Below are 22,613 nucleotides of genomic sequence, written 5' to 3'. Positions count from 1 at the left end.
CGCTCTAGAGCTAGTGGATCTGGTGACTCCCTTAGCCGGCTACACTCCTTGGCCAGCTTTGATACTATCTTATGGCACTGTAGGATCTGCTTGGGGATTAAGCAAGACAGGGAACAACAAACGTTAAACCAGATAGAGAGAGAGAGAGAGTTCATAAAATGCAACCTCACCTCAACTAGTTCCATCCTCATCTTGAGGGTCAAGGGCTGTGGTCACTTCCAGCACAAGCTTCCTACACCCTTCTCTGCTCTTTGCCTTCTGTGTGCAGTCTGTTAGTGTCCTACCAGTCCATTCCTTGATGTCATCTCCCCATCTCCTGTGTGGCCTCCCTCTACCTCTGGTGCCAATGATCTCCCCTTGCATGCCAGGATGTGTGTTGAGATGTTCTGGGCACTAATTTGTGATGTGACAAAAGTACTGGTCCAGGAGTTTCCCTCTTTTTACCGAGTTTAGGAGTGATCTTTCAATTCTCATCAACTCTTCTAGAAGTGAGTTGCTGGTGCGGTGTTCTGTCCAGCTGACCCTTATAGCTTCCTATATAACACGTATTTCATCTCAAAGGCTTCTATCTTCTTAGTATCCTTAGTGTGATACAAGAACTCACTGAAAAATCTTGAAACTTCACTGAAAGTAAGTAGCTTGAGGGCTGTCCCTTGGATAGGACATTAAAGGGAGGTCCATGTTTGAGGAGAGCCACATCTGAAGAAATTCTAAAGAACCCACCACACTTATTGGAAAGAGGGGTGCTTCCGGGTGCATGGTTCAAAACTGCCATTTTCTGCAATGCATTATGAACTTAGCATGAAAGTTCATCTGTGTTGGTAGGATACGTTATAGAAATTGCTAAACTTTCTTTCCAACACTGAAATCAATATTGGGACTTACCCTAAATTTTCAGTCAAACTCAAACGGGGGGGCGACATAGACTTTCTGATACTTATGACCCCCTCCTGCAAAAGTGGCGTGTTCCTGACGTCACTGCTGGAGATAGAGAGGGCCATTCTGTGAACAAGGTCGACGGAGTTCGACCGAAAATTTAGGGTAAGTCCCTATATTGATTTCAGTGTTGGAAAGAAAGTTTAGCAATTTCTATAAAGCATTACAAACTGTTTTGATTCTAAGGGAATGTACTTAAAAGACTAAAGGGTATTAGATTGGTGGTTGAGTACGTGACTGTTAGAATTGATGTGTTAAACAAATCCTTGACTTAGATGTGCAAAAGTTAGGTGAACAGGTCATCAGTATAATATAACTAGCTGCTGCTGTGCTGCATGCCTGTGAAGCTGGTGTGTTACACAGAAGGACGATTATACCGGATGTATACAATGTGTAGATACAGATCGACCAGGTAACTGTGTTGCGCTGAAGAACAGTTAAACTAGCTATACATATACAAACACAGAAGCTGGTGTGCTGTGACAAAAGGCAGTTTTACCGGCTTATTATATACATTTGTGTAATTATGATATTTAGAAACAGATACAAAAGCTGGATGTGTTATTTGCAGAAGAGTTATACAGATAATGATACAGGAGCTGTGTTATGTCGAAAGTACAGTTACAGAATATAGATACAGAAGCTGGTGTGTTACCCTGAAGGGCTGTTATACTGGCTATATAGATGCAGACTGAAGCTGGTTTGATACACTAAAGGACGGTTATACCGGCTATACAGAAACAGCAACTGTTACTTGGTGAGCATTTTACTTGGGGAGATGCTGACACTATGGAAGCCATACAAGGGATGGTGTGTTCAGCACCAGGGACAGGGATGGTGTTTACAGCACCAATGACAGGGATGGTGTGTTCAGCACCAGAGACAGGGATGGTGTGTTCAGCACCAGAGACTAGTATGGTGTTTTCAGCACCAGAGACAGGGATGGTGTTTTCAGCACCAGAGACAGGGATGGTGTTTCAGGCACCAGAAGACAGGGATAATGTTTTCAGCACCAGAGACAGGAATGTCTTTTTCAGCACAATAGACAGGGATGTTTTTTCAGCACCAGATACAGGGGATGATGTTTTCAGCACCAGAGACGGATGGTGTTTTCAGCACCAGAGACAGGGATGGTGTTTTCAGCACCAGAGACAGGGATGGTGTTTTCAGCACCAGGGACAGTTGTTTTCAGCACCAGAGACAGGGATGGTGTTTTCAGAACCAAGGATAGGGACAGTGTTTATAGCACCAAGAAATGGGAATGTTTTCATTAGAGTTACCATAGACAAGACGACAATGTGAAATTTCAAACACAATTCTTGAAAGTGATAGTAACGACCATTGACAGAGATTAGTTTTATTATGAAATTCCACAATGACACAAGGGGAATGTCACAATCAGAGTGTGATAACAGACAACCCTTCAGTTCTCTATACATGTATGTACAATGTCTTGAACGATCCATAACATGTGTACACTGATGCAAGGCAACATACAAGCCAGGGAATTATCTCGCGAGAACTGAATCAGTGCCATACAACTTCAGATCTCAACACGACTTAGTAGGGTGCAGTCACCCTCTGCCTCCATCTCTCGCATAATTTCATAATCTCATTTTGGGTCTCCCTTTGAATTTTCATCAATTCTGAATGTCCAAAATCATATCTTGAACAACTAATCAATATCTTTTTCTTAATTACAGACAATATGCCAAATCTGCGAGCGTGTATCTGTCATTCATGAAATTTCATGATTTTTCCAGAAAATGTTACAAGATAAAGAAATGTCCACAATCATGTTGCACATGCCATCCCAAAATGCTTTGCAGTATCAGCTCTCAGCTCCCATGAGCCTCTGCTTCCTCAGCTCCACCATTTTCCTCAGCCAGTGTCTCTCCTTCTCCTCTGGGTCAGCAAACAACTAGAAACAAACGAAAACACAAACAATTACAAACATTTTTATATGCCATTTCCATAAGCAAAGCACTCGCCAACAAACTTTCAATCAGTCCTCTGATCCTCCTCAAGTTGGAATGACCCAAAGGCTAATAAGTCATGTGACCTGAACAGATGTGTGATGTCAGCAACAAGTCAAAGGTGCCAGATAGAGAAGGATCACAGGACTTATCGAAAGCTTGTCACCTCCAGGAAAATGGAGGACCTGGTATAGTTTTGCTGGGCAAGTGTGTGTGCACGGCATGATTTTGACAACAGGGCTTGCAGGGTTAGACAAGTTTTCAAAAATTCACTTGTCCTAACGGGCAAGTACATAAAAAATTTACTTGCCCGAACCAAATTTTCACTTGTCCAAAATTTAAATTACATTTTTCTATGTATTTTCACTTTGTTTACCTCACTGACAAAAAAGCTTTTGAGTTTTGATGTGGCCCTATCATCCAAAATCGATGTTTCTACTGGCTTAAAAATGACATGGTCAATATAGATAGGCATTCAGCCCCATGTGCTGTCACACTCAGTGGTAATTTGAGCGGGTCACATCTGGAAATTCTTACTTGCCCGTCGGGCAAGTGGGGAAGCACTTCTGCTTGCCTGAACAGCACTTTTACTTTCCGTAACAATCGGGCTAATGGACTTGTTTATCCCTGGCTTGAAATACTTTTTTCTGCATACCTGCACTGGTGTAGGTAGCACTGAAAATTACCTGCACCAGACAAATTTAACCTGCACCATGCTGAACTTATAAAGTATGGATCATACTAAAATTATTCATGAACCATTGCCGCATAGTATTACTCCTACATCATATGACATTTATGTATAAAACCCAGTACATGGACCAGTGCAGGTTAGGTGCAGGTAGAAACCAGAAATACCTGCACAGCTCCAATTTTACCTGCACTAATCTGCATATTATGCAGGTGGTATTTTGAGCCCTGGACAACCAATTCATTGAATTGCACAGATCTGCATCTTTTGATACACAATTATATACATGTCAGTACTACTTACATTTTCATGGGCTAAGACAGAGTCCGTGTCGCGGTACTTGATGGCAGAACTTAAGGGCAAAGTTTTCACATCACCCAGGGTCTGGCTGCTGGGGTTCACTCCTCGCACCACACCGCTGCCAAATATAGCTGACTCATGGGTCTGTTCATCGTTCAAGTCCTGGATACAGGAACAAAACATAAAATAAAAGTTACATTGATGAAAGTTCAGGGTTGTAGCCAGCACCCGTCCTTCCGTCCTTTGACGGAATTTTGTAACTGGGACAGAAGAAAATTCTGTCTATTCCGTCCTCTGTGAGCAAAATTTAAACCTTAAAATGCAGAAAATAGCATTTCAGAGGGTCTAGGTTTCAAAATTTTCCTTGGGAGCATGCCTCCGGACCCCCTAGGAACGCTGTGCCAAAGCCATTCAAAATCGAGGGGACAGAAAATGATTTCTGGATGGCTACAACCCTGTGAAAGTTAAACATCCAGGTAGTAAGATACGCTTAACAGCAGTCATTCAAGCCACTAGATATAATTCCAGAAGCTGTCAGACATTTTAGGTAGCATCTACTACCTTTAGTCAGCAAAACTGAGCATATATGCATCGCACTTTGCGGCACATGGGAATCAGTATTCCTACCCAAAGCAAGACAACATAGCTCCTACACGTACTCAAACAACAGGAGCTAAATCAGGGCTCGAAATACTTTTTTCTGCATACCTGCACTGGTGTAGGTAACATTGAAAATTACCTGCACCAGACAACTTTTACTTGCACCACTCTGAACTTAGGAAGTATATATGGATCATAATAAAATTGTTCAGGAACCATTGCTATTCTTTTTTCCTTTATACTGTATAGATGGTAATTATAGTCAATGTAACTAATAACAATTCACATACACCTACATCTTAGTGAATTATGTATAAAACCCAGTGCATGGACCAGTGCAGGTTAGGTGCAGGTAGACACCAGAAATACCTGCACAGCTTCAATTTTACCTGCACTAACCTGCATATGCAGGTGGTATTTCGAGCCCTGTAAATAAATCAACCCATCAATCATTTGCATCAATGTTGTCATGACTTTGTCTTGTTTCTTAGAATTTATCATCACCCCAAATGCAAATAAATCTATTATTAGGGTAACTATAAAACCTACTCTTTAACAGATCTGTTAAGTCATGAACTCATGAAAGGTAGTGGATACTTGCTCGTGATGAGTAAATACTTTTGGTCACAATAAAAGTTTGTCACAGAAATCTATGCACCATGATTCATATGCAATGAAGCAGCAAAGATTTCTGCAACAATGATAATTGAAAATAAACAATAAACAATATATTTAGAATACATGTAGCGTTATGTCTAGTTTTTTTTTATCCAGGCCTAAACTGACCACTTCTGTACTGACCTTCTTGTCTGTCCGGCTAGACTTGAACGGTGCAGGTGTGAACCCAGCCTGGTCTATCTCTCCTATAGCCTGGAGTCTGGAGATCTGTTCTGTACCTGACAGGTCAACTGGGCATGGAAAACAAATATAACTATGATACATCAATTCAAATACAAAATGTACAACAAATGAAATACAGTCAGACATGCCAAAGAACAGGCTGGTCTAATATGAGTGGACAGGCAGAAGATGCTTGTGTCAATGGAATAAATTATCTGAGGGACCACCTAAAGGTGGTCACATTGGCCATGTGGTCCTTAAGAGAGGTGGTCACTTGTACAGGTAATTACCTGCACTGTTGCAGGTAACATTGAAAATTACCTGCACCAGAAAAATGTTACATGCACCACTCTGAATCTAGGAAATATGGATCATACTAAAATTGTTCAGGAATCATTGCTATTTTTCTTACAATTTACATACTATATACTAGGTGGTAACAGTCAATGCAGCTAACAATGATCCATATAACCTACATCATAGGAAATTTAATGTATAAAACCCAGTACACGGACTAGTGTATGTTAGGTGCAGGTAGACACCAGAAATACCTGCACAGCTCCAATTTTACCTGCACTTTTAAACCTGCAAAGTGGTATTTCGAGCCCTGAGCTGTCTTCATGAATTGTGTCATGTTAGGAAGATACACTATAAAGCAGGCTCCACTCCCGAGGTGCTGCCAAAAATATCTATTGACTGAATAAAATGCTTTGCTACAAACTACAAAATGCATGGTGCCTTGTAAATAGATAGAATGCTCCCCCATCCCAATTTTTCTTTGTCTACTTCCAGTGACCCCACCCGGCAACAGTAACTAGGACGGACAGCTGTGGAATGCTGCCATCCACACGCATTACCCTCCTGGCATCCTCGCAATATTGCAATTATGGAATGAGTACACACAGTCGCTCCAAATTTGTCTCATCAAGAGAATTGAGTTCAATTTGGCAGCAAATTCTGAGGCTTCATTAACTATGACAATATTGGATTGACCAATGTAAAGCACTGACACTTATAAAGGATGACACAGGTCTACAGCAGAGACAGGGAGGGGAATTACCATTCAGAACAATTACAACAGTCGTATTTTTGAAAATTGGTCAGATCTCCACAACAAGAAGGTTGTATTTCAGAGAAAGATTTAGTATGATGAGTTCTGTTTAGTAATTTTTGTAGGCAAATTTTTGATATTTGAGAATCATAGACATGTACGAACATCACAGTCAAACTTTTTAAATATTGTATGGTGCAATGATGTTGTAACAATTCCCTCCCTAAATATTGGTACACTGTATGTACATGTAGTTCTATAGACTGAGTTAATCTCACCTACTCGTAGTATGTAAAGAAACGATTGGAAAATCTACTTCAGAAATCTATATGGTTCTAATATAATATAATTACAAAATTTACAAAATGTTAAATTTTGCCAACTGAATACCCTGTCCTACATAATCGCATTTTAGGCCACTCCAATTTTATCTTTTGTTTCTCTTCTTTATTTTTCAGAAAAAAATTGGATCGGTCGGTCGAAAAAAATTTTTTTTTTAATTTGGGAAAAAGCCTGGGGTAGGAGACATCAAGGGGCTTACTCAAGTTACAGTTAATTCAGGGGTGCCCTGGTAGCAAAGTCCAAAGTTTAAAGAAAAATTATAAATGTACCGTCCCAAATAGGCACATAAAGCTACAGAAATTTGAGGGTCATAGTTAAATTGAGAAAGGAGAGGCTGTGAAATTTTGTCAACACGAGGTGTGGCCATCAATTTGAATTTTTTTATTTCTAATAATATTAAAATATACATTGTACATGTAGGGTCGGGAAATCCTAGAAACAACATTTGTCAAATAAAATTGGTGTGGCCTTATCAAATAAAGTACGCACCCCAATTAAAGTACACACCCCTGATTTGGGGCAAGCCTCAGACAAATCCATTGGACTGAAGGTAAAATGGAAAAATCTCACAAAAAGTATGCGTGCCACTAATCTTGAACGCATCTTGAACTGGATAAATTCAAATTTATGATGAGATTCTTCTCTTTTCTCCAAATACTTTTGCATAAACCCCCGCCACCATTGTTTCTATACTATATACAATGTATGTATAAAGTAACTAATAAATTGCCAACAGTAGTTTACAAAAATCATTCAGAACAGAAAAAGAAATGCTGTATATATGAAATATGTGTTTTGCATCCTTTCAAGAATTGTAGCACCAACTTACTCTATTTGAGGTCCTGTTCCCACTTATCCATGCAATAACCCCAAAATACAGTAACTTTTAAATTTTGCAATTGTATGTAACTTAATTCCAGACAACACGGTAAGTCAGATGATTGAGAAAAGTTCCAATGGGTCATGATTTTGGTGAACCCCGGATCATGTAAAGAGAGCCTCCTGTTGGTCTGATTTATCTGTGTCCGTACACGATGACAGCCCATACATCAGGCCCATCTCATAACAATAGCGCCCCCCTCCCGCGGGACAGCATCACGATACAGCTCTTATTAATTGTCAGGCCACAAAATATCTGCCCACAAAGGAGGACCGGCCAAATGCTTCCTAATATCAATCTCCCAAAATAAGTTGTGTTCTTTCAAATTGTGATGAGAATCTTATAATCTCCAATATGATGTAACTGCATAATGTCATTCACATGAGAAATTGCAGGACTTTGCTATAATGTTACTTTTAGATTAGAAATGATTTCATAACATATTGAATGTAATTGTTTCCAAGTTCAATTTCTTCTTCTAGGGACGGTCTTTACAGTATAGACTCATAATCTGAGATAATTTCTTTCTTCACTTTCAAAGTCAAACAGACATGAACTGGAAAGACCACAATGATTTGTAATTTTGTGGAGACATCATTTAGTATATGATTTTTGTACAATACATTTATGCTAAATTTTGTTTATTTCTGGTGGGGCCGAGGAAATATTTATCACCCCTTGTATAAGACATTGTACATTATACACAAAAAAAACATACATGTATTATTACTCTTGGTGACCACAATACATTGTACATTGTATCTGTTTCCAGCATTCAAACTGTCATTTATTACCGAATTAAACAAAAATGCCCTCGCCTCAGCTCAGAAGTATTGTTACAACTTGAAACCACAAGGGGCAAAAAATCTAAATGTTTTGAGGTCTCACCAAGACCCACATTCCAGATATCAAACAATCCATGACTGTACAGTAAGACTTTTTGATATACAGTATAGGGTTATCGTAGTTTAAAGACGACACATACATGCACCCGGGAATGCTGACAAAAACAACTTTCTTGGCGATCGTAAAAAATACTGTACAATCAATATGTCAGATACTATACCAATCAGGCTAAACAATGCATTTGGATTCTTAAACGTTTGAACATTTAGACACACATTGTAGATATATTCTACACGGACCATTGAGCACAAAGTTTCCTTCTCCGAAACTTCAATGCGGCTGCCAATCGGCGTAAAAGTCTGAGCCTCCACAATGACTCTTGTCAGACATCAAAATCTGTGCGCTAAGTGCAGCATTTGACCACAATGAACTCGATACCCTTCTACCCGTTTGGAGTGTATCCAGGTAAATTAAATCAAACTGTCCCATTGTTCCCGCGGTCCCGCGGGTACGGTCCCCGGGGCGGGCGGGTAATACCGCTCGATGCGAACCAACATCAGGTGAAAGGGAAGTGTGGTTAATAATTAATCGGGCATTACAGGACAGGCCATAACGGCGCATAGCCATCATGCACATTCGTCAAGCGGAAATGGGGGTGGACGGCGGGGCATGTCGCCCGTGCCGCGCCAGGGGTAACAACGGTTATCGCATGCGATCAGCGTGACAAGACAAAATGGTACACCCTTATGGTGTACTCAAGGGGAACATAAAATCCACTGCATGGAAGGGTAGAGAGATGGAGGCTGAATGTTTATAGCACTTTGATATCTCTCATACAAGAACCCTAAAGGGAAACAAGTTGCATGTTCATTCTTTAGGTATTGGCTATATAAACTGTATAGCTAGTGATATCAGTAACTATTGGGCTTATCAATAATCATAGAAATTTTTACTTTCTTGGATCAGGAGGATAGGAAAATACAGCAACTAGCATCAAATTATCAGAACTAAGCATTTTATCAATAACTTTATTGTTCTGGAAATTTGATGTGAGTTGCTGTTAATTCCTATTTGATTATAATGACAATGACCTTATTTGCATATCTGAGGCCAATATGGGCTAAATTGCATTCATTTAAATCAAGAAGTTTTCATCAATAAGATAAAAGTACAAGGATAAAGTGGTTTAGGCTGTATTTCATCTAAAAATTTCCAAACATTTATGACAAAAACAAAACTATAACCCTGTTAAATTAAATGTTACCTAACCCACTCATTATAGAAAAGGTGGGACACTCCGTCTTCCACTGCTTCCAGAAAAGAAGTCAAACCCCAAATGCTTACTACTAATAGATCGTAGCTCTCAGCAGTCCATATTATTGCTAGAATAGTCACTTGCTTCCACTTGTCCCCACTGTTATCTATACCAAAGTTTTATTTAATATCTTATGTATGTTCACTATGTATCCTGTATGTGCCATGTTGCAATTATCCCTCAGGCAAGAATTTGCAAATAAAGTTTCTTATATTTTCTGTATATCAAACTTTCTAGGCACATGCACTGACTGCAATATTCAGCACCTAGGTTAGTTTACATGACTTCTGACCTAGTTTTTGTAAGCCATTTACAAGTTAGGTCGAGTCTACAAGGACAGTTTTCCACTGCCAACCTGATCTAAACGACTTAAATCATCACTGGACGATTTTGAAGGCTCCTTGCCATGTAAATTTGATTATATGGATCACATCACTTTTGTGTGAAAAAAATGAGCGCAAAATGAGCAAATAGAATATGCCATACATTGAAAAAAATGTGAGAATGGATACATATGTCCTAGAATGTCAATTTGAAAGTCAATTCCAAAGTCAAAGAGAAAGATATGAAAGAGCAAAAATAAAAAATCTATAATTGTTTGGTATACCATACTCCGTGTGTTTTGTTCAACCTTCCAGATCACTTTCATTTCATGATAATAATGACTTCTTTTTGTACGCCATTATTTTTTACTCGCACGCTCGCATCAGTTTGGGGTTTTCTCGGACTATGTCATCCATACAATCAAATCAACATGGCCTTCATGAAAATAATAAACATCTGCAAGCAAATAGAGGACAATTACCATATGGGATAATTTTCAATGTGCTATTTTGGATTAAATGAAGTCATTTTTCACGTATCAATTAATATTCTATCTCAGTCTTTTACACAATTATAATTGTACAATTACTGTATATTTTCTATATATCATAATGATTTAATAAAAGTTTGTCATGACAACAGAAACAAAAAGTTACAACAAACACTGAGAAATTTTGCAGTACATTGTTGGCTACTAAGGAATCTGCATAATTTCATTTTTTATTCTTATAATTGCATATAATTTTGATTTGGGAGTGCCGAGTTTGCGGGCCGAGAGATACGATATCGCTACTGAGGTTCTCACTAGTCATCAGCGTCATCTGACGTTAATTAAATTAAGGCTTGGCGGGATGACATCAGGAGGAATTAGGGCTGGGGCCTGTCACGTTAGATTTCCCCCAGCGTGTGGGGAATGAAATAATTGGTTTTTGATGGGCAAGGCGGGAGGGCACCAAGCAGGCGGCATTAATTATTCAGCCATGATGGATGGACGGAATCGGCGGCCGGCTTTGTTTCGCGCAGGATGGATGACGGGAAACGGCGGGAACGAAGGCGGGAACAATGGCGGCTTTGTCGGAGCGTGGGAAGCGGCGAGGGTCGAGCCATCAGATCGGCAGGCATCAAACACGGGGCGTTAATGGCGGGGAATGTCGCACATCAATAATGCAGCTTTCGCAATGGGATCACCATGGTGGCATGTGGCTATTACACGGGTCGCCAAGTTCTGCAACAAAGTATCACAGGGACAAGGCTGGGACCTGGAGAGGGATGGGGGAGGGGGGCATGGCTCTTACGTGGGGCGGCAGGTTCTGCAGCAAAGTGTCACAGGGACAAGGCTGGGAACTGGACAGGGATGGGGGAGGGGGGCATGGCTCTTACAAGGGTCGGCAAGTTCTGCAACAAAGTATCACAGGGACAAGGCTGGGAACTGGACAGGGATGGGGGAGGGGGGCATGGCTCTTACAGGGGTCGGCAAGTTCTGCAACAAAGTGTCACAGGGACAAGGCTGGGACTGGAGAAGGATGGGGGAGGGGGGCATGGCTCTTACGTGGGGCGGCAAGTTCTGCAACAAAGTATCACAGGGACAAGACTGGGAACTGGAGAAGGGTGGGGGAGGGGGGCATGGCTCTTACATGGGTCGGCAAGTTCTGCAACAAAGTGTCACAGGGACAAGGCTGGCAACTGAGGCTAAGGGTTCAATTTCTGACTTAACCCTCTCAGCACGAGAAGCCACTATCGTGGCTTTCCCATAGGACGCGAGAAGCCACGATCGTGGCTTCAGGTTTAATTCCGGCGGGAAATTCAAACTGACTACTGTGAAATGGGAAATTTGGCAGAGTCTGCCAATCAGGATGCTTGTATCTTTGACCAACCAGAAGGGATGTAGCATTTGAGCCCTGTTTCTGAGGCCTCCAGCGTGTGTTTTGGCTTCAGTTTTCTACAGGTTTATTTAGTAAATTTAGCAGAAATGGAGACAATTTGGTGGATAATTTTGTTGGTGGCTTACAGGAGTGATGACAGGGAAATCCTTGAGGGACAGCAAGGCAAACACCCAGCTGTTTTTGTTGAGATCAAATGAGCTGATATCACCGTGTCTAATGAGTTCTACATGCATGCTTCCTTGTTGTTTTTCTTGGGCATGAGGAGGACCAGGTCAGGTCAGAAAGGTCACTGGTCTCAATTGACATTTTAGATACTCTGATACCTGTTTCTCTACCCAAGTCATAAGTAATAGGATTTATTTGACTCCCTGATATGTGGAGAACATCCAGAAAAATAATTTGCCATTTAGCACAAGGCATATTCATCATTTTTATTTATTTTTGATAGTACAACTACAGGTGTGGGGAGGGGGGCACAACTATTTATTGGGGTGAACATTTGTTTATCAACACTGAACTTATTTGAAATCATGCTTTGATTTTTAGTTTTTGGTCATTCTAACAGCATACCAGCATTGTGTATGTATAATTGAGTATTTCTACATAGTTTTATGATAAATGACACAAAAAACTCAGTCCCTAGCCAAATGTTTTCTTTTGTGAAGCTTTTTTTGGGAGTGTTGCAAATGTGTTTTTGAGTGGTTTCCATGGCGATTGCTGTCCTCAGATTGATGGTATGATATTTATTTTGCTTGTTTTGGAAAGGCCATTCTGTGAGCTTTCCAGCAATATATAGTTTTCCTAGTCTACTCCTTACATAACAGCTGTAATAATAATACACAAAAAGTACTAATTGACACCTGTATAGACTGAAATTATATGTCGTATATGGTATACAGGAAAAATTTTTATGACGTGTTGAGAGGGTTAAAGACATTGTGTCCTTAGGAAAGGAACTTTCCTCACTTTACCAAGGTGTAACTATGGGTACCTGACTTCAGTTGGGGAGGTAAAAGGCAGTGGAAGAAGAAGGTTGGGCTCCACCTTCCAATACCGTGCCCTAGACACAGTGGATAACATTCCCACTGCCTCTTCACCCTCAAAAAAAGGCTTTCTATTTAGTAAATGTATTGAAAACATCCAAAGAATGTTCTTTCATCCCTTCTTGATATTAAATGTAAGACCTCACCTTGAGTCTTTTGTTTCTCCTCTTCTTTCTTGATCTGGTCACTCACAACTGCTGACTCTAAAGCCTGCTTCAGCTGCTGTTTCACTCTCTCTGGTGCTGTCTGCAGAGGAAAATCAAAACACAAATTCTGATTATGAAAAATATAACTAGGCAATACAATGTAGGAAGCCAGAGCCAAACATATGCTTGGAGTATTAATACTATTATCTGACTGGCAAAGCTGCCAGATAAAGGATGTCAAAATTTACACACAAAAAAACAACTTCCAAAAAATTTACAAAATTTCCCAAAAAATACAAAATATACAAAAAAAATTAACGAAATTTACGAAAAAAAAATTAACAAAAAAAAAAAGTTAGAAAATTCCAAATTTTTTTTTTTAATTGTCAAAATTAACACAAAACCCAGAGAAATTGGAGAAATTTGATTAGCGCAGACCCACAAAACTTGAAAAGCCAACAACCTTAACGACCACCAAAAGTACTGGACAGATGTTGTGTGAACACAGACATGTCCTTGGTACTGAAAAGCTAATCTAACAGACACTCAGCTGCACAAGTTATCAGTACAATTAAATGTACACGGCATTGAGTATTACTATCACATTGACAAGCTTTCAGCTTCCATGTAAAATGGGTCATGTCCGAGGTACTAAACACACTATCATGTAAATTGAACCAACACGCTTCAAATTATCGGTACATTGTACCAGTAACAAAACCATTCTTTCAGTTTCTTCTTGGACCAGACTTTGGACTGATAAGAAAATGAACGCATTATATCTTTGCGTCCACGGTTTTTGAGGCTTACTGATCCAAGAAAATAACAAATATGGAGTGGAGTAGAGTTTATAATTATAGTCATTTGTACCAAGGAAGTTAGTCGTTCAATTGAAGACAGGATTTCAAAATGCCAGTGGGAGTCGGATACAAACAAATTCATTTTTAGAAAAATGGACCGTTGTTTTGAGTGTCGTCAATTCACGAGTTTTTACAGACAATCAGGTCCAGGTTCAGGTAACATTTATTTGGTACGATGCCTAACTGTTCATTATAATTATTGACATGGTAAAACTAAGTGAACAACGGTTAATGCAATCAGCAACATGTTTGTGCTGTTATACATGTAGATTTAAAGTCTGATCTTGACAGTTCAAGAAAAACTACTTAATAGTTTTCATGTCAACAACTTCTTTTTGTGCTGATCATATTTCTAAAACTCAAACATATGAGCATAAACAAAATGTATGCACCTTTTGTCATGATTATCAATTCTTATCTAAAACATCAATTATTCAAAAAAATGATGGCAAAGATATGGTAACATTGTGGGCATTGATGAATCACGGTGCTCCATTAATTTATGAAATTTCTATTTCAGATACATGTACCACATTTTCAAAACTGTTGGAAACATCAAGAACATGGGCTCCCAAACAATGAGTGGGAAGAAAAATAATCTTAAGTTGGAAATGCCGTACATAACATTATAGTACAGTTACAATAATATATCTTACACTTCAATCAGCAACAACTTTGCTAACACAGAAAACAGTTTTCAATCTTAGGCCATACCAATGTAATTAATCAGTTCTCAGAATCGTGTACTTTTATTTTTCTCAAAATGAAAAAAAAAAATCGCCACACCTCCCATTGAGGAAATTTTCCCTGTTAAATTAGTATGAAGCAATTCAACAATATTTCTAGAAAATTGTGCTTTTATACTAAATTATAGGGTCCTTACAATGTGGGTACATTTATCATGATTGTAATAAGATTTTTCACTCGCGAAAGACAAAAGTTAATAGTACCTGTACATGTATATACATGAAAACTTGTGATCGTTTCAACAAACAGGTGCAGCTATATGGTGCTATACTGTGGTAGTGTTCTTTCATATATATACTAAAACTTCTAATTATTCAATAAACACGGTATATTTTCAAAATTCTTTTTTCTTTTCTTTTTTGCCCTGTCCCTCAATTTCTTTTTCTGAAAAATTCTCAGAACCAACAAATTAATTTGGTCATGCCTTGTCTGCCCTGCTCTGCCCTGTATCAAGGGTGGCCTGTGTGAGGGTGTTCCCGTGTGACCAGCCCATGGTAATTGCTTTAATTGAATTATGTCATTAATGCAATTATACTAATGGCTTGATGAGGCATACATATTATATCAACAGCTGGCAGTCATTATTTTTGATCTTCGAGATAAATCCTACAAGGAACGCTAAAATCAACTTCTTTAATTTGAAGAGTTCTAAGAACTGCCCTTGGAGTAGAATCTTGACTGAGGAAAATCAGATAGGGTACTGTAGATGAAGAAATGTTTGGGGTGGTTTATATTTTATGTTAAACTTGGTGTTTTTTCGGTGACTGCTTTGCCGGGAACTCAAACCACAAGGAATTTTTTTTTTCTGTCTTTTCATTGCCAACCCCATTGTGCAAATGCTACATAACAGGTACATCATACAATATACATTGCATGGTATTATGTGTTAAAGGTAGTGAAGTCGGAACAGTCACACACAAATACTAAAAATTTGAAAGCACAAATTGACCACAGACCCAATCTTTGAACGTTAAATATCATTTTATATTAAGACTTGTTAGAGGGTAAATATGGTTAAATCAAGCTTAAGACGCCAGTTGATCATGCCAGCATTGTGTAAAGCGACTGTTGTGTCCGTCTGTCGCACCCTTGCCCAGTCGCTAAGGACTAGTAGGATGTGGTTTTTCAACTGACTGTCCGTAAAGGCACGATGTTTCCATTACCCAGTTTTACTGTACAGTATATGACTATTAGCTATCACGAACTCAAAACCACCGCAAACACTCTTTACCAAGCACTCTCACACTTTTTTCTCCTTAATAGGAAATTAAATCCCCGCAAACTTCCGTGCATTTACAGTATCTTGTGCCCTGAGACAGAGGATGGTGTTCTGTATAATTGGCTGAAGCCATAACCTGATTACACTAATAGCTGATGGACTCTGCAACTCAGTCCCAGGGGGGCAATAAGGAAGTGCACGGTACTTCTTCTTACTTCACCGGTTTGTACTATTGTGCTGCCAGAACGTCTAAAACTCTCAAAAAGGTTTTTAGAAAATACGTTTCAGTACCCTACATCTAAGTGATCTACCCTACAACGATCAAAATTGTTCAGATTGTCACTGGCTGTTGACTTAGAATCTAAACTTTTTGGCCCCCAATCCCAGTCCAATTACAGTGGGACCGCGTAGCACAGCGGGACCGTGTTCGGCCCGTGACCGAGAGGTTGCGGGTTCAAATCCGGCTGCCGTGGTACCGATCTTGTGCCCTTGGGAAAGGCACTTTACACGACTTTCTTCCCTTCACTCAGGTGAAAATTTGTACTTAGCTTCGGCTAGGGCCGTCCCTCGGGCACATTAAAGAACCCCAACACGTGCGATTGTGCGGTGTGAGATTGTGCAAAATCCTTCAGTCTAGAATTGATGATTCTCTACAAATCACCCGGACTCCAGGAAGAATAGTGACATATCAGTCAATAATGGAGATCTGTATAACCAAACCAAACCAAAACCCAAGCTAGTCCCAATTTTGTACGCTTGGGAAAGGCACCTTAGACCTTAATTTCCTCCCTCAACTCTGGCCAAAATGAGTAATATCTAGCTTTGCGTCCCAATGGAGGTAATGAGTAAAACCTTAAAGAACCCACCACACTTATTGACACTAAGAGTGTAGGGTCATCCTAGTGTGGTCAAACCCAAACTATATTTTTTTTTATAACTGGTTTTACAAAGCCTCCTTTGCAGAATTCAGGCAGGGCTGGCTATTATTGTATGGGGGCAAGCGGGGGCTGTGTCACCAGTTTCAAAGTTTGCTTTCTCTAATCATGGCAAAGGGAGTTTGCCGAGTAAGAGTGTTTCTCTAGGAGACTCGGTTTTATGCTGTTTGCACTTGTTTTATTACATACAAAATTGGTGTGTCTATGCTTGTGTGGCATGGTATCCCTTCGGTTTAGACTTAGTTATCGACTTGCAAACTGAAGGTCTAGGGTTTGACACCCTAGCGGGTTACAATCTCGTACCCACAACGGTTTACAACGCGAGAAACAAACACCGTAAGTGTGGTGGGAAACGTCCGACCCACTCTCGCTCCGATGCAATCTCCAAACCATCGTACTTGCGACAAGGACTTGGACAAGTGTCGGTATCAGCGTTCCACCACAACTATAATGTCATTATCACGATCCGGGCAGGCCCGAGAGTTCACCCGAGAGCAATGATCCGCCATTTGTCTGCAGAAAACGTAATAAAACTAACCTAATTTCTGTCATCCGAGAATGATAGGGGGTGTGATCGCGGGAACCAAATGGTGGGAAACACTCTCGCCACAACTTTAATTGCCCGATCCCACTCTAATTGATTTGATTAACTCACACCATTAATTAGGTTATCCCATTAGAATAACATGATTCAGAAATTAGGCTGCCGCGGGACTTTCTAGTGGGGAGAAAAACTCCACAGTCAACTTGCAATTGGGAGATGGAGAGTTTGATAGGGACAAAAACTTTGCAACAAAACACAAACCTAGTAATACATACAGTTTTATACTACCCTTTAGAATTTGTTACCTGCATAAAAATGGAGGTATAGTTTTGGTGGGGACCAAAAACCTCTGCAGTCAACTTGGGAGATATGGAGCTTTGATAGGGACAAAAACTTGGCAACACCAAATGCAAAACTATACTTTAGTCTTTAAACTACCCTTTAAAGATTGTTACCTCCATGAAAAATAGAGGTATAGTTTTGGTGTGGACTTTCTGGTGGGGACAAAAAACCTCCACTGTCAACTTGGGAGATGTGGAGTTTGATAGGGACAAAAACTTGGCAAGCAAACATAAACCTATGCTTTATATGCACTACCCTTTGAAGTTTGTTACCTCCATCAAAAATGGTGGTATAGTTTTTGTCTCTGTGCATGTGTGTTCGTATATTTGTTGTCAGCATAACTTTAGTTTTTATAAAGCTTTAGACCAAGGTAATGATATCACCATAGCATGTCCAGAACCAAGATAACGAAACCGGAAGATCTGCTGCAGTACCATAACAAGCCGCCCAAAATCTAATGCTTTTATCTGAGGTCTCATCACCTACACACAGACCAAGTATCAAGACAATTCTGAAGGCATTCTCAAATTATTGTATTTCCAACTCACTAAGACTAAAACATACACACACCCAAAACATAACCATCTCATTATTTAAAGGCAAGTTGTCAGACTGAGTATGAAACAAGCTACATGTATAACTAGGGGGTCCCAACCTGCACCACTTCTTCCTTACATCACAAGCTATCTGCCACGAAAAATTCAAGACCATAGCATGTCTAGACCAATAGATACAAAAAAAAGGAAGTTCTGCTGCAGTACCAAGGTCACACAACAGGGGGCCAAAATATCAACCTTGACTTTCGTCTTCCCACTTACCCACATACCAAATATCATTACAATTTATTCAGAGGTTCTTAAGTAATGCTGACCACAAATATCCATTTAATTTAACACAATTACACCAAAAACAATACTTTCATTTTCCTGGAAAACTCAATGTACATGTATCTAGTAGTCATAGTAGGAAAGTCTAGACGGGATTTACTTGAAATTCAGATGTACAATTTTGACCATTATAGCAGCTACAGGTAGTGCTTCCACAAGTTTTAACATTGGGAGTGAACTTCTCAGTCTTACATTTTGTAATTGATAAAACTGTGTCGAGGCTCGGAGTAACAAATAACCGTTCTAACCGCGGGGAAACCGTTCCTCACGCCACGGGTGCGAGAGGGATGGCCCCTCGTTTCCAATCTCACACCAAAAACTCGCACAAATTGAATAACTCCATTAAAGCTCTATAAATTATGGTCAGGTCGCGACCCGGGGGCACGCCACTTCCATCAGCGTTTGGCTGCTCTCACGGCGTACGGTCCGACCATCCATCAACCCCCGCCCGCCCCACTCGGCCCCCGCCTTGTGAACATCAATCATCCCGGCCTACACTCCTCCCGACTATCCATCATCGTTGCCATGGCAACAGTCAGCTGGCAAACCCTTCTCATCCATCACGCCCGCCATAATCACATTTCCGCAGAAACAATAACTTCACAGCAGGAAGCCTCGAAACGTTTCTCTCCGTCGTGTCTGGAACGTTGAGTGAAGGGTACCAAAATACCATCTACCACATCCATTACAACTTTGTGACAGGTGTAAAGCATTAGCTTTCTATATCTTTGTAATAAAGACTACCAAAATATATCTACCAGTAGCACAGTCAAACCTGTATAAGTGGCCACCCTTGCATAGTGGCTACCTGTCCATTGCGGTCATTTTTTGTCCGTCCCTTGGATTTTTTTCCATTTACCATAGTCTACAGTGGCCATCTGTCAAACATGGCAAAAGCCATTATGATTTCTCATGGCAGGTCCCGTAGATACAGAAACACTACCTATTGTGACCATACAAAGGCCGCTATAGACAGGTTGGCTGTATTCAACAAGTCCATGTATAGAGATCAAACAGCAATATGCTTGGAAACTACTTTTTCTTCAATGACATACCGGTATCAACCAGTTTCAATTCAAGTCCAACTATCAACGCTTCTCAAACATAAGATGCTTGGCAGCCAATATACACTTCAAGGTTGCTGTAAAAGCTTTGACGGACACTTTACAGTTGGTTATGGAAAGATCCATAGTCACAAGACCATGCTACCTGTAAACATTTCTTTCTAACCTTGGCCTTATGTGAGGATAAGTTTTCATTGTCTTATTACAACTAAGTCTCGGTTACAAAATCATTGGGTTCAATGCCAAAGTGTTTAGGTTTTAGTAGTAGTAATAGCCTTTATTAACAGGCATACACATTAGATACAAAAGGTCGTAATACAGTACACATGGTTTCCAAGACTAATCTAAAACATGGATTCTAAAACTATTCTTATAAGTTATACCTTTGTTCGGCTTCTTCTTGTTTCTTAGTGATGTTAGAAATGTAGCTTGAGATGTGTTTGTACAATGTCGTTTGATCAAAACTCATAAGAAAAATGAATTTTCCAATGCTTACAAAGATTCAAAGTGAGGGAACTTTGTGCCATTAGGAAAGGCACTTAACACGACTTTCCTCACTCCACCCAGGTGTAAAAATGGGTTCTTGACTTCAGTTGTGGAGGTATAAAAATAAGTGGTGGAAGGAAAAGGATAGTCTCTGCCTTCTAATACCAATGCATTGCCCTAGACACAGTGGATAACAACCCACTGCCCATACGGCCTCAAAAACGCTAGGGGACTTTTACGTTATAACTATGAATCTGTAGGTAAGAAAAAAGTAAACTACAAGAATCACGCATCCAAAAAGTTGTAGGGCAAGCATGCAATCATTTTGGCCGGTGTCCATCGTTCCGGACAGTCCACATATGTCCAGCGAGATGTAGCGCTGACCATGCCCTGACCCCCACTATCCAATCCCTGCCGAATGGGCAGCATATGTCGTCCCCACTTAGCGTAATTGGGGAGTGGGAAACGATCACCTGTGGTAGGCGCGGCTACAACCCAAACGCCACCTCCGAAGCCCTGGCACCAGCCCAATACACTTATCATGATTGGAAAGCGGGAAATAATCTAGCCGCATGTTCCTGTCATGTAGTGGTGACAGCTGACAAATGGACAATGATGACTCCATTGTCGTTGGGTAGGGAATTAGGGGGCGAACCCGGGAGCTATAGTTGCAATGGTACCGTGCTAATGATATTAGACTTGTAAACGATACCATAGTTTCTTAAAACTATTCAAAATCCAAAAGGTAACTGTAACTTGTTGAAAAGTTGTTGATAAAGTCAAGGTGCATACCTTATTTGACAATATTTGCATGAATAAATGGGAAATGGAGAAACTACTAGCAGTACAGGAATTTATAACTTAGTTACAAGTAAGTCATTTAGAAGTGTGGTCAGAAGTGTGGCTAGTCAAGTACGTACCCCCCCCCCCCCCCCATTTTTAACAATGTACACCTTTGTATAGTGAGGAAAGTCATGTAAAGTGCCTTTCCCATGGGCACAACACTAGTGGCATGACAGGACCTTTAGGTTACTGGGCCAAACACTCTGTTACACCAACATAACACCACAACATTTCTTGGCCCTCCAAAATAAAAAAGTAATGTAATGTGTTATGTAACGTAACAAACGAAAAATCAAATTCCTTCAATGAAAGTTGCTACCAGTGCATAGTAATACCACCCCACTAGGGCTGGGTACCGGTACAGAAAATTCAGGTCCAGGTCAGGTTCAGGTCCAAAGGATTAGGTCCAGGTCCGGACCTGAACCTGGACCTGATGCAGTATGACTCATACCAATGGTCCATTTTACTACAAAGAAATCTGTTTGGTGGAGTATTAGACTCACACTGGCGCTTTAAAATTATACAACGCTAACTGCACCGGTACAATTGGCTGTAAAACTTGGTAGAAATTACTATAAACTCTACTCTACTTCACTCTTGTTATTTTCTTCCATCTAAAAACGCTAAAACATGTGGATGCCTGATAAAATAATCTGTTGATTTTGTAATCGGTCCAACATTCGGTCCACCTAATTTTTTCAGGTCCGGTTTTTCTGGACCGGTCCAATACGAAAAACTGGTTTTGTACCGGTACGCTGTACCGATACCCAGCCCTACACCCCACCATGTTTATAATATATATTATTATATATCCCTCAATGTTTCCAAAATCTCTCCTTGTACCATAACTTAGGGTAACCAGAAACACAGCATTTTTTCCTAGTCCTATAGGGTGTGGGTTCCTCTATTGGGTTTTTATAAGAGTGGATAGTGGGTGGGTACCAGTACATACAGAAAACAAAGGTACAGGACCAGTTCCAAACCTGGACCTGGACCTGATTGTCTGTGAAAACTTGTGAATGGGCGATACTCAAACCATATATTGGTCCCGTTTGCTACAAGAAATCTGTTTGGTGGGGTATCCAACTTCCACTAGTGTTTTCTTATTTTCTTTGACCGGTAAATCCCCATAACATGTGAGTGACTACCAATATAATCTCAGACTCAGAGTTTCTGTTGCGTCAAAAAACCCAATCCGCTGACTTTTTTCAAGTCCGTTTTTTCGGAACAGTCCAACAAGACAAACATCCCTGGGCTAGTAGATGGCCTTCACATACTTTCCTCCCGCTCTTCTTATTTTTCTTTGGATGGTAAACCCCAAAACATGTGAGCGCATGTGGATATAATCTGTTGATTTCAAATCTGTCAAAAGCCCAATCCGCTGACTTTTTTCAGGACTGGTCCGTTTTTTCGGACCAGTCCAACAAGACAAACATCCCTTGTGGATGGCCTTCACATACTTTCCTCCCAGCATATTTGTGGTTCGCCTTGTCATCTGTCCTCTTACTACTCT

General features: G+C 40.2%; 1 protein-coding gene across 1 annotated transcript in view; it reads right to left on the bottom strand.

Moving 5' to 3' along the window:
* Positions 1–2,623: 2,623 nt before the first annotated feature.
* The window catches only part of LOC118427519 (serine/Arginine-related protein 53-like), a 29,509-nt gene continuing 9,519 nt past the window's right edge, over positions 2,624–22,613 (bottom strand). Inside the window, exons 5-8 of the mRNA XM_035837356.1 lie at positions 13,174–13,273; positions 5,305–5,411; positions 3,907–4,065; positions 2,624–2,857 (exon numbers count right to left, since the gene is read on the bottom strand). Coding sequence (XP_035693249.1) covers positions 2,768–2,857; positions 3,907–4,065; positions 5,305–5,411; positions 13,174–13,273 — 456 coding nt within the window. The 3' untranslated portion in view covers positions 2,624–2,767. The remainder of the gene's footprint in view (positions 2,858–3,906; positions 4,066–5,304; positions 5,412–13,173; positions 13,274–22,613) is intronic.

The sequence above is a fragment of the Branchiostoma floridae genome, chromosome 12, assembly GCF_000003815.2.
Source record: "Branchiostoma floridae strain S238N-H82 chromosome 12, Bfl_VNyyK, whole genome shotgun sequence".
NCBI classification, from domain to species: domain Eukaryota; kingdom Metazoa; phylum Chordata; class Leptocardii; order Amphioxiformes; family Branchiostomatidae; genus Branchiostoma; species Branchiostoma floridae.
Note: the sequence above shows the minus strand (reverse complement) of the source record. Positions and strands in the feature narration are given on the sequence as shown.